The sequence below is a fragment of the Piliocolobus tephrosceles genome, chromosome 11, assembly GCF_002776525.5.
Source record: "Piliocolobus tephrosceles isolate RC106 chromosome 11, ASM277652v3, whole genome shotgun sequence".
Taxonomy (NCBI): domain Eukaryota; kingdom Metazoa; phylum Chordata; class Mammalia; order Primates; family Cercopithecidae; genus Piliocolobus; species Piliocolobus tephrosceles.
This window is the reverse complement of record NC_045444.1, coordinates 42,225,951-42,239,816: the sequence shown is the minus strand read 5'-3', so window position 1 is coordinate 42,239,816 and position 13,866 is coordinate 42,225,951. Positions and strand designations below refer to the sequence as shown.

The 13,866-nt window shown below is 35.8% G+C and overlaps 1 protein-coding gene across 5 annotated transcripts in view; it reads right to left on the bottom strand.

Moving 5' to 3' along the window:
- The window catches only part of GPD2 (glycerol-3-phosphate dehydrogenase 2), a 148,813-nt gene that overhangs the window by 57,182 nt on the left and 77,765 nt on the right, over positions 1-13,866 (bottom strand). For all 5 annotated transcript variants that reach the window (XM_023217418.2, XM_023217417.2, XM_023217416.3 and 2 more), the window contains one exon: positions 13,086-13,249. In XM_023217418.2, coding sequence (XP_023073186.1) covers positions 13,086-13,249 — 164 coding nt within the window. The remainder of the gene's footprint in view (positions 1-13,085; positions 13,250-13,866) is intronic.

Here is a 13,866-nt window from a genome sequence, read left to right as displayed (position 1 = left end):
TTATATCTTAAACTTAAACTACAATGAATTAGCTTTACCTCTAAATTTTAAAAAATACACCATTAATATAAAGCATATCAATACAAATTTCACCAAGAAGTATAATTTCACATATTAGTATAAGACAGACTCATCTATTTAAAAGACTATAATTGACATAAGCACTTAGTCTGACTAAGCATATCAGCATTCAATGCAAGCAAATGTTATGAACCAGATTTTAGTAAATTTGAACAAATCACAGCATATTTTACATAATGATAATAACAGCATTTGAGACTCTCTGATTAATTTTAAGCTCACTATACAGATCAGATTAGTGGATGTGTCATTGTTTTGTGGTATCCAAAGAAAGGAAATAAGATTTTATTTTCACTTAGAAAAAGAAACATAATTTGGAAGTGTGGTTTATTGATGGTTAAGGCTGTATGAGCAGGTATATTTTGATCTAAGCAGTTAACATGGCTATGAAATGTAATTCCATAAAAGTTGGTCCCTGCTTTTAAATTCACCTTTTAAAATTTTGTGGCCTCTTATACTTATGGAAAGCAATATCTACTCTATTAGGTGAAAAAAGTAAGGCACTACTACCACCTACAAAATGGTAGGGAGAGCAAAAACAAGTGTACATATAATAAACACATATGCACACATACATTAAAAGAATATACCAAAATCCTAAAAAAATTTTTTTAAAGTTAATTTTAAAGGAGAAGGAGGGAATAGGAAAGAAGCTAGCCTTATTTGAACTGCCTTTATTTACATTTTTTACTTTAAAACCCTTTACTTACATAATTTATAAAACAAAAGCACAGTTTAAAAAAATAAATTCCTAATCATCTAAAGCAAAATGAAATTTTCAGTTGTATTAAGTGGTGGCATAACCACACTTATAGGAAATATGTCAAGTCACTTAAAAAGATAGTAATTTGTCTGTATGTCCCCATTCAACAACAAAACTGAAAAATAAAATTAAACTGTTTTGGAGGTCTGATTGATAAGGTTAAATAAAAACCATGTAATACTAAATTTGAAGTGGAACTATATCTATAAACTCATCATGTTTTTCTTCTCCACATAAATTTTTTTCTAATTTTTTCTATTGAAAGACCTAGAAATAATGACCAACCAGTAGCAATGAAACTGCATAGCAAATAGATTATGGTCCCTAGTTACCATTTTCCACACGAGGGAATCAAGTGTTACTGAAGAAATGGCTGCTTCCAAAACTAGGGCAGGAAAGTTTCAAGATGAAACCGGAGTATCTTGTCATAGCAAACAGCACAGAAATCATCAAACACCACTGACAGGATATCAAAAAGGCTCAGGGGCCAACTGGAGGAAGTGCCCCTGAGCCAGAGACGGGCAATATGAACATCAGTAATTCTAATGGATTGACATGTATCTATCAAATACGTCAAATCCATGAGTTTATGTTGACAATCCTCCCCTCAGAAAAAGATCTTATTACATTTGGAGGACACTAAAAAAGCTATCTCGTTATTTTAGAAGACAAATAAATGAAAAGAATCAAGCATTTATCCAGACTTTCCTATATACAATATACCTTAAAGTAGGCAGAAAGTTGATACAGGGAAATTATAAGTAATCCAACTAACCCATAAAGAAGGAAAAATAGAATTATAAAAGTACCATTTTATGACCCCTTAAGCTCTAATGAAATGCTGTAATTATATAGGCAATAATTGTAATTATTAATTTTAAAAAGTAAAAAAGAGGTAAACAGACTTGTGATGGAAATTTGCATCACCCATAAAGCATTTTTGACAAAACAATTTGATCTAGCTTTTTTGCTGCTAGTCACCAAAGATGTCCCACCACTCCTCAGTAAACTATGCCTTCTGCTTTTCTTACTTTTGTAACCCCCTCTCCTTTAAGCTTGGCTGCTTTTGTGATTCACTTTAATTAACAGAATGTGCTGAAAGTAACATTGTGTGACTTCTAAGGCTAGGTCAAAAGAAGCCCTCAGTTTCTGCCTTGGTCTCCTGGTGGGCTCATGGGGTAAGCCAGCCACCACATAAGAAGTCTGTACCCTGTGAAAAAGTCCAAGCTAGCCATACAGAGAAGCCATGCGAAAGAGGTGCCAGACCAAGTCCTGGCCACCCCAGCCTTTCAAGTCCAGGCACCAAACAGGTAAGTAAAGAAGCCTTTAGAAGACTTCAGCCCCAGCTGTCATCTCACTACAACCATATAGAAGGACCCCAAGTGAGAATCACCCAGCTGAGCCCATCCATCCTCAGAACTATGAGAAATAACCAATCATTGTTTTAAGCCACTGAGCTTAGGTGTTGCTTCTTATGCAGCAACAGATTAAGGAGACAAATCTACCAATTTACATCAAAGGGAAACTGTTACATAAAACCAGGAGGAAACAAAAAAAAAGGGACTGCAAGCCTATCAGTTAAAAAAGAATAAATCCACACTGGGGGCTCCAAAAGGTGGGAGGGTGGGAAGAGGGTGAGAGTTTAAAAACTACCTATTGAGTATAATGTTCGCTATTTGGGTGATGGGTTCATTAAGCAATAATATATCCACGTAATAAACCTGTACATGTACCCCTGAATCTAAAATATAGTAACAACAATAAAAAAGGATGAATCAACTTATATATAAGATTTTCTCTATTTTTATGAGTTAGTTTTTTAAATCAGGAGCCTAATAAAGTTATGAGATTATAAGGGACATGTGAACATAACCAGATATTTGATATTAAGAAATTATTGTTGACTGGGTATAGTGGCTCATGCCTGGAATCCCAGCGCTTTGGAAGACCAAAGTGGGAGAATCACTTGAGCCCAGGAGTTCAAGACTAGCCTGGGCAACAGAGCAAGATCCCTTATCTATAAAATATCTATCTATCTATCTATCTATCTATCTATCTATCTATCTATCTAGCTATCTTAAAAAGAAATTATTGTTAAACAATTTAGTTGTGGCTGTGTTTAAAAGAGCGTTCTCAACTTTAAAGATACAGACTAAACATCCATGGATAAAATGTTTGTTATGGTGGGGAGTGGGGGAAGGGGGAAATGAGAGTATAGACTGGCCATGAGTTTATAAGTGTTTGGTCATGAGTTTATAAGTGGTTTATAAGTGTCTTTAAGTTTCATAAAACTGAAAGTCAATTTTATTATTCTCATTACTTTTGCATATATTTGAGTTTTCCATAATAAAATTGGATAGCGTTTGTTGAACTATTTGGCTACTTTTTAAAAGTGTATATATAACAAACTTAAAAATCAATGGTAGCTGACATACTGTAGGATTCCAACTACATGACATTCTGGGAAAGGCACAACTCTGGAGACAGTAAAAAGATCATTGGTTGCCAGGGGTTAGGGGAGGGGGAAGGATGACTAGGCAGAGCACAGAGGATTTTTAGGCCAGCGAAACTATTCAGTATGATAACGGCAGTGGTGGATACATATCATTATATATTTATCAGAGCCCACAGAATATACACCAAGAGTGAAACTTCATGTAGACTATGGACTCTGGGTGATAATGATGTGTCAGTGTAGGTTCATTGATTGTAACAAACACTTCACTGTGGTGAGGGATGTTGATAGTGGGAGAGTCTAAACATGTGTGGGAGCGGGGGGATAGAGGAAGTCTCTGTACCTTTCTCTCAATTTTGTTGTGAACCTAAAATTTCTCTAAAAAAGTAAAGTCTTTAAAAAGAAAAAAAATCAATAATAGCTGAAAGAAGCCATGATGCCACAATCTTCATTTTGTAAAGTCCTTTTTTTAGCTAAAAAATAAAATTATCTTCACATCACCATGTAACTAAAATATCAATGTAGAGTTTTAGCTATGATTCCTCTTCTTTCCTGTAAAATAGAGATCATAATATCCTATCCCAACATACATACAAAGCTGGTTTAAAGATAATTTCTGGAAAAAAAAAAAAAGTTTAAAAAACCACATTCTGCTACACAAATGTAAAACTTTGCTGATAGTAGGGACCAGGCATTTGGCAAAATATATTGCATATATGCACAATGCCTGGCAAATACTAGAGGTTCCATAAATATTTTTTGGATGAATGAGTAAATCAAGAGAAGAGTGAACAAAGATTTTATTACAATAGCTTGCCTTTGATCCTGCATCTTTTTTAAATGGGTCAACTGAACCACTGAGTGGGAGAGGTAAATAGCTTACTATGAACCCACTAGAACCATCTGTTCAAACAACTTACATACATCCTACTACTGGAGAATTTTTAGCACTGTTTTTAAGCTTTTATATACAGAGTACAAATATTGATGACTACTAACTTGACTTGCTATACCTGATCATATCTACTTTGGTGGATTTTAATTTTAAAAAAGCAAATTATAAGAGAATGAAAGCCTGGTATTTAATACATGCTGGACAAGTGAGCAATAAACAATTGCAAAGTTTCCTGGGGGCTATTTTGCTCTGTCTCATCATCAGGAAGCTAAAACATATGCTGGATGTTAGCCTGGGTGGACACAGTGTGTCCTATTTATTCAAGGTTTCCTTTGAAGCCACAATTTATAAGTTTTGTTTCTTAGGGGTACATGTCAAACTTCATTTAGCATTACTTGGTATCCAGATACACTGAATAGCAAAAAGGCAGCATTTGGGGGCAAAAAAAAATATGCCTGCTATATGAGCAATGATGTCAGTTTCATTTATGTAACTCATGGAAAACAAGAGGAGAAATACAACAGGAAATCTGACAGTAGGAAAACAAGATTAAAACTATTCATTTAATTTAGAAGTGTAAAATTGCATATGAACAAGGAAAAATATTAAAAGCAAAATGTTTTAAATCAATGTCTAAGAGGAAGGAATGTTTAGAGGAAGTTCTATTAAAATGTTACAGTTTTTAATTCTTAAACTTCAAAGATTATACTTACCTGGAGCACGTTCATATGTGCAATATTATTCCCTTTTATCCTAAGAATGTTTGGCAAATTTTTCTATAAGAATCTTCAAATTTTAAACATACAAGGGGATGCTTGTGGAAGTGATGCTTCACTCTGGAATATTTTCACAAAAAGTAGAAATTTGATGGACTATAGCATATCCATGAAATTGACCCCCCACCAAACAAACAATATGGGAGTAATGTTTTGTACTTATAAATTATTTTGCATTTATTATAATAGTTCATTTAAATATCAAAACAGTCTGTGAATTAGGTGTCATAAGCCTAAATTTATAGATGTGGTAATGCAGAGTTCAAAGCGCAGTTAAGTTTGTAAACCTAAGTCATCTTCTTCCATATTGCTGATTGATTTAAAGACCCTATAATACTTCGGAAAGTAGCTTTCTAGTACGATTGTAATGTTTACAATTACAAAACAATTTATCATGCCATTTCAACATTATTTTTCTAAGATTCATCTGTGTTGCTCAGTTTACAGTGCATGCACTTTCAATGCTGTGTTTTACTCTATTATGTGAACAGACCATATATTATATATTCATTTTCCTCTTGATGGATATTTGCATTACTTTCCTTTTTGAAATTATACCCAGTGCTTCTATGAACTTTTTGTACATATATCCTGGTAGACACATGCAACAGTTCGCCTAAGGCATACACCTACTAATAAAATTACTAGATCACGAGGTACCCCCAACTTTTCTAGGCATGTCCAACTGCTCTACAAAATTTATATCAACTAATGTAACCATCATACAATACTTTCACAAAGTTTAAAAATAAAACCGAACAGCCGGGTGCGGTGGCTCATGCCTGCAATCCCAGCATTTTGGGAGGCCGAGGCAGGAGGACTGCCCGAGCTCAGGTGTTCGAAACCACCCTGGGCAACATGGTAAAACCCCACCTCTACTAAAATACAAAAAAATTAGCTGGGCATGGTGGCACAGGCCTGTAATCCCAGCTACCCGGGAGGTACAGGTGGGAGAATGGCTTGAGCCTGGGAGGCAGAGGTTGCAATAAGCCAAGATTGTACCACTGGACTCCAGCTTGAGCAACAGAGTGAGACTCCATCTCAAAATAATAAATAAATAAAAATAATAAAAATAAAAATAATTTTAAAAATAAATAAAACTGAACAATACATTACTTTAGAAATACATGTACATATGATAAGATTATTAAAAAGAAAGACCAGGAACCCTAATAATACAATTCAGCATAGCAGTTATTTCTAGGGCAGATGAGGGAATGAAATGGTGAATAGTCACAGTTGGCTTCAATGTTTTGGTAATATCCTAGTGATATGGACAGGAGGCAGGGAAATACTGTGTAGGAGAGGGCAGTTCCCTGGCAATGGCCCCATCCACAAGCCTGGGCCCATGGCCCTAAATGAGAACTTCACATCCCTGTTTTCCCACCTGAATGCTGTTTTTTCAAAAACTACTCTGACCCACAACACCCCAATCCTGTACCTATAAAAACCCAAAATTCCACTGGCAGAGGAGTGGAGTGGCGTGGCAGAGAATGAGAGGAAAGAAGAGGGAGCTGGAAGGTTAGAAATGGGGGAGGTTATCTTCCCACTCCATCCTCTTTCCAGTTTCCCATCCCACTGAGGGCCACCTCCACTACTCAGTAAAACCGCTGCATTCACCATCCTCCAAGTCTGTATGACTGATTCTTCCCAGATGCTGGACAAGAACCTGGGTACCAAGAGGGCAAGGTGTAAAAGGCTGTCACCCTGACTCTCCACTGAGCTACTTAACACTTGGACATCTTGGATGGCAACTGCTAAAAGAGCATTAATCATAACACACCCCTAGATGCTGCCATGGGGTGAGAGCCCAAAGGCACTTACCCTGGCCCAGGCACCTGTTTGCCTGTGTGCTCCCCCTCCCACAGGGGGTTTGAGCACCCGGCCAGGTAATCGAGCCACACCCCCTGTCACAAGTCCTATGAAGGGTCCAGGTAACTCTCCTATCTCACTAGGTTTTAAGGACAGCTGTGGATCCCACAGTCTTAACGACTAAACTTACAACTTACATATGCGCTACATGTATTCTTTTATGTGTATCAATATTTACATAATTCTAAAACCTTGGTTGTACAATAATAAGGATACAAAAAGGGTTAGGAGCCCTGGAAATTGTTGGCAAATAGAACTTTACATTTTAAAATAAATGTATTAAGATGAAAAAAATTTTTAAATACACATCTTTAATGCATCATGCCAATACTTCCTCTTATTCAACAGTTCTTTGTTTTTATGTTTTCAGCCACCTCAATTAAATTTCATAGAAATTAAACACTGGGAGATAAAGAAAGTGATTTGGTTATGTTTACTCTTCCAAAGCAATCTGTTCTTTCACTAAATACATCTATCTTGAAAACATTTAAATAGCCAATTATCAAAGAAAGAAAATAATGACAAATTACTAGTGGGCTCCCCCAAAAAAATTAAATTGAGTATTCCAAAAGTAATATATCTCCAATATGTATATTTATAAATTACATAATGTACAGACTACGGTTTTGCATATGAGTATATATCTTCAATATGTGTATTTATAAATTACAAAATGTACATACTACGGTTTTTATATATTATAGACATTTGAACCATTTCAAATTTATAGGGAATTTAACTTTAAAAACATATCTAAGTAGAAGTTATAATGTGTTTTTCCTTTACCCCAGAGGAAGGTGTGTGCACTCATGAGGCTCACACCCTTCACTTTGGAGATTACCACTCCAATTCACAAGAACGGCATTAAGAAGCAAGTAGCCCAAACTTGCTTAAAGGACTTCCTATTAATATTCTGTTTGTAAATCCACATTGTTCAGTTATCTATTCAATCTATTTCTATTATTCTGAAGAAATTAATATCTGTCTGATTGAAAGTAGATAACACCCAATTCCTTCAACAACTCTGTTCACAAATAGTGTAAATGAGGATTAAAGGCACCATCTTAAGGTTTTACTTATGTTCCAGGAACTCAATGAAAAAACAAACAAACAAAAGACCAAAAATAATCACTTTTGTGATACTGGTAATTGATTCTTTTAGCTTTCCAAGTAGATAAAATCAACACCTTAAAAGACTTGTCTTTAACCCGGGCTTTCTTTTATTAAAGTGTACAATTGCAGGCGCATGCCTAGAGGAGTAATAGCTGGCTCCTAACAAAAGAGCCTGGAATCCACAATATGCCTTTTGCCAGAGGCATCGTTCCCCCAAAGCATACAGCTAACTGCATCTCCTGCTGTACCTGTAACAATTTAATTGTATAAGTCAGCCTAGTCAAGCATCTCCAGCTCATGACTGGGAGACATGAAATTCATTGTCATTATTGTCCCTGTCATTTTGGATCATTATATCCGGCTGCAGAATTTTCCTCACTTCAGTGCATTTTTACCTCCAGGAGCCAGGGATTATAGCTGAGGTTGGGGTGGGGGCAGGACCGTGAACTACATTTACCTCAGGGGAGCCAGAGATTAAATTGGCTTTGCTCTCTCACGAGCTGAATTCATCTATTTGTATGCTGTGAGTTTTAGGTTGGAATAAAAATGAATATTCTAGTGAAACCTGGGCTTTAATTCCCCCTTTGAAACATGGATGTAACTAACTTTTATTTACATTAGGAAAAGGCAATATAATTTCTTATAGTTGCTCTTTTCATATGTGCATAAGGAATGCTTAGAAGCATCATTGGATATGAAACGACAGACATCTCTGTCAATGTCTTGACTCTCAGAAAGGAGGAATTTAAAGCTGTAATTGTGTTCCTCAGTTTTATTTTATAATGGCTTAATGGAGGTATTTAATGGTTTTTAATATTTAATGATTTTTAATTATAGCTCATTTTCTGTGTACTAGATTGGATGACTGGAGTCTAACTAGAATAGCCACAAAGATCCACTATGGGAACAAATAGAGGGGGAAAAAAAGTAAGTCCCTGAGAAAACTGGCTACCCCTAACAGCTGGTTCACATAATCTCACAGCCTGTCAAGTCACCCAAGCATACCATGCCCTGAACACTTTCTTCTGACTTGAGAAAGTTGGCCTGGCCACCATACTCCCTACTTGGTAACTCCCTTATCAGCAGTAATGGCCAGCTGTGGGTTTCTACTAGGCAAGTCAGAAAATACTAGGACATGTCTCAGTCAGAAAACCAGTGAGTTGACAATATGATTACTCTAATAGACTATAAGAAGGAAATACAACTGGAGGAAAAACTCGTATGTCATTTACTATCCAACTTTCATTTCATATGGATTTCACTGAGAAGTTTGAGATTCTCTCTGTCTGCATTTAAAAAGATGACAGTTATTTCTCCATACATGTGAATTTGTTTTTCAGTGGTTAACAATGCAATATGGCACAGATCATAATTATGCCATGTACAGAATAGTAACTATAATTACTACATCAAAATGTATGAAGGGCCAGACGAAGTGGCTCATGCCTGTAATCCCAACACTTTGGGAGGCCAAGGTGGGAGGATCACTTGAGGCCAGGAGTTCAAGACCAGACTGTCTCTGCAAAAAATGAAAATTAAAAAATATATATAAAATGTTGGAGGGAAAAGTGCATGGAACTTATTTATTACCTCTATGAACTTTTGTGGGAGAACAAACTCTGCCTTCATCATATGCAGTGGCCATCAAAATTTAATTAGGATGAACTGTGTTTATGAGAAATTAAATTTTTTATCTTTGTATATTTTGTACTTCAGAGGAAACATCTTACAGCCCTAACATCTCTGCACTGAAGATACCTTACAGATCTCAGTGCCTGGTCCACATTAATGGCAACGTTTACTAGTTTGTCCCACTATATTTTCACACCATTATATTTCACTTTTCATTGGTGCTGAAGTAAGTGTATAAGGTATTACTAATAAGAGTTTTTAGTTAGCAAAACTTCTTGCAGCATTAAAAGTTCATTTGATTATCTGGTCACAGTGGCTCACGCCTATAATTTCAACACTTTGGGAGGCGAAGGTGGGAGAATCCCTTGAGCTCAGGAGTTCAAGACTAGCCTAGGAAATGTAGCGAGACCTTGTCTCTACCAAAAGTAAAAAACAACCAGCCAGGCATAGTGGCACATGCTAACTATAATCCCAGTTACTTGGGAGACTGAGGCAGGAGGACTGCTTGAGCCCTGGAGATTAGAGGCTGCAGGAAGCTATGATCAGGCTACGTGGGCACGCCAGCCTGGGTGACAGGGCAAGACTCTGTCTCAAAAAACTTAATTTAATTAAAATTAAAAGTTCATTTGATTACTTATGCCACTTTTTCATCAGATTCAAAATTCTCCCTTGGTAGGAGTTACAAAAATTATTTCTGTTCACTTTAAAATGGCTAATTTTAATTGAATTGTATTGAATTTCACCTCAATACATTATTTTTAAAGTAAATTCAACATTATTTCAAGAAGCCTGAATGCAACTTGAAATCACTTCGGTGGCTGCTGTTATATTCTCATCATGGTGATTTATCAAGAAGAGTATGTATTTTCCTTGTTAAGAAAAGCTTATCTTATAAACTACAATGTTTAGACTTGGGTTTGCAACGATAAAAGTTCACATTGAAATATTTTCTTCTCTGAAATACTGTAGTAGCAGGATGATACTGTAATAACATTTTTGCAGTCAAAGGGAAAAAAGGCATTCATTCCTTTTGTTGAGCATGGATTTACTCATTTAATTCTTTTACCTACATGCTCCTCGTCATCTTATTTCCACGTCAATATTCAATTTGATCATCATACCATATTAGGTAAAACAAGAGTTGCCCCACATGTAAATATGTTGTAAAACCACAGAACTACACTGTTGCACATGCTTGTTTTGCCTCACCTCAAGTATAATATAGTTGGGCCTGTACCATTTTAGAACCAGGTAAAAAGACAAATTACTTATATCAAATGAGTAGAATATAATTATTTTTACTCCTTTGGCTCAAGACTTAAGATTTTACAACCAATTTCCAAAGAGCAATTTGAAAATATTTTAAATACTTTTTAAATTTTTCAGAAATTTTTGCTAAGTTCATAATTTTGCAACCTATAACAGGCTATAAAGATCAATTCTAGATTAAAGGGTTCTTTTTCCTCATGATTCTAAGAGAATAATGTTTCTTCTGCCTTGTGTGACAAAGATTTCCCTTGGCTTCTCCATGTAGAATCAATAAGAATTTACAATTCACAACAATACCAAACCAATGTAAAACAGGATGTCACAAATTCAGACATGACATTCGCTAATATTTCTTTTCTTCTTTTTTTTTTTGAAATAGGGTCTTATGCTGTCACCCAGGCTGGAGTGTAATGGCAGGATCTCAGCTCACTGTGGCCACCTCAGCCCCCCAAGTAGCTGGGACTATAAGTGCATGCCACCACACCTGGCTAATTTTTTGTATTTTTAGTAGAGATGAGGATTCACCATGTCGGTCTCGAACTGGGCTCAAGTGACCTGGCTGCTTTGGCCTCCTAAAGTGCTAGAATTACAGGCGTGAGCCAACATGTCCACCCCACTAATATTTATTTTTAAAAGATTCAGATATTGACAAGCTTATAAATAAAATTTGTTAAGTACCCAATAGATCACAAAGCATAGAAAATGAGTAAGTATGTGAGAGGGTTTGTGTGGGGGGGATTAGTAATAAGATGGAAAGGCCACAAACATTTCCATGTCAGGATGGGCAGGATGCTATTTACAGAATGCCTTCTTACTCCTCCTGGACCAAAAACCTCTTTACTATAATCACCCAATAAACTACAATGGATTAACATTAAGGGTCTGATGCAGAGAAAGCAAATTCACAGTTAAGGTTGTCCTTTAACATGTAGACTCAATCAAGGGCACCAAAAAAATAGTTAAGTGGCCCCCCTGTGGTGTTCAGATGCTGGGAAGCACTGCAAACTGTGAATTTTCTAGCTTTTAATGTTTGCCTAAGACCCTTAACATTTTTCTAATATTGTTGTTCCTAGGACATTTTCTTGAGTTTGGTTCACATATACTTTTTGTATTTATATATGAAAGCCTGACAGCTGAATTGGTTCAAAAATGTAACACTGGAAAGAAGAAAAAAACACAGGGATGGCCTTTGGGACATCCCATAGTATTCAGTATAAATATCAAAATATCCTGAAAAAAATAAAACAACAACAAATTCTTCTTACTAGGAGTTTAGATATCTAATACTAAATAGAAAAGATAATATAATGGGTGTTGGGGGCTCACTGAGACATAGAATCTAAGCTGTCCTCTGCATCACAAAATTTTTAGGACTTTTTGAACATGTATAATTATCTGTGTTCAGCTATTTCCTTATAAATGGACACCCTTGGACTATATTCCAATCTCACACACTCTTTAAAACTACTAGTAAAATTTTACAAATGGCTTTGCCTGCTTTGTTTTATATTGTTTTGTGGTCCATCTGGAGATATATTAGGTGCTCCTTCAAATAAAATGTACAAAATTATATTGCACACATGCAAAAAAAAAAAAAGAATGAACATTGAACACATGGCAAATGGCCACTAGGTAATGTCACTATTAGAAAACATCTAACAACAATAAAATAAGCAATAAAAACTGAGAGCACAGTTTCACAGATGCAATGTTCATCTACCTTCATCATATAAATTATACATTCAAGAACTGTGTCCTGTGCAAAATACAAACATGTCAATTTCAGCCCACAGGGCATTTTCCCCCTAGGTTTATAACCCCTTGAAAATAGAGGTTTCATCTAGAAAAACCTAACATATCCTCAGCTGCTTTCAACATTATAATATATTCATAAGGCAAATATTCACTAGCAAACACATAACAAATTACATGGCATGAGGGTGGGGACCAAATTCATAATGATGAGAAATGGACCAAACCAACCATGAGACACAAAGTAGAAATCAAAGAAGAAAACAAATATGTAAAATAAACAATATTAAAGGTAAAACATTATGGTTAGTTTTTCAGCCACTGTTAGAGAAAATGGTGAATATGTGCATGCAAGTGCATTTTGTGTGTTGTGTAAGATTAGTATTTAAAGATGCAAAACTATCTCCTTAAGAATATACTATAAGGGTCATGAGTGAGAGAAAAGTATCTGTGAGGAAAAAAAAAAATATCACATACCGTCATAGTAGACAATTGCTCCTACCAGTTTGTCCTTCTGGAGCATTGGGAAATGTTCAAGGGCTCTTGATTTGCTGAGGACATAACTGCTTTTCAGGCAATTGCTTCCTGCAACCAAATCATACAGCTTGATTCCTACCCAGTAGTAAGGTAACTGCCACCACCTACAGCATAAATAGAGGGGAAAGTTCTTTAGAAACAGAGTATAGCATTATGGAATATTACCTTACAGTACAAGACACCTTTCATTTAAGAAAAACAAAGCATACCTAGAAGTGGACTGCAAAAGAAACAGACTTATACAACTGTTTTTGACACCAACCTAGCTGAAGTCTGTTAGTAAAATAAATCAATGAGATTTTTAAATGAATCTTCTCTGAGGTAGTTGTTCTCAAACTGGCTGAATATTAGAATTCTCTGGGAACATTAAAAATAAATATTGATGCCTGAACCTCATACATCCAGAAATTGATTTAACTAGACTAGGGTGGGGGCCTGGATGATGACAATGTGCACCCAGGATTAAGAAACACTGGTTCAGGAAGTCCTAAGCGATCTATGAGGAAGGATGAACGAAGTTATAAAAAATCTGTTTCCAGCCCCCTACAACACTAATGTGGTTAACAGAGTTACATAATCTACTTTTTCACACTACCTGAATTCCAATGTAAGGCAACTTCATGGATAGCTCTAACAACATTAGGAAAACTAAGTTTTATAATTTATAATCTGACCCTTCCTAACCAAATTTCAGCCTTGGTTAACTCAGACACGTAACATG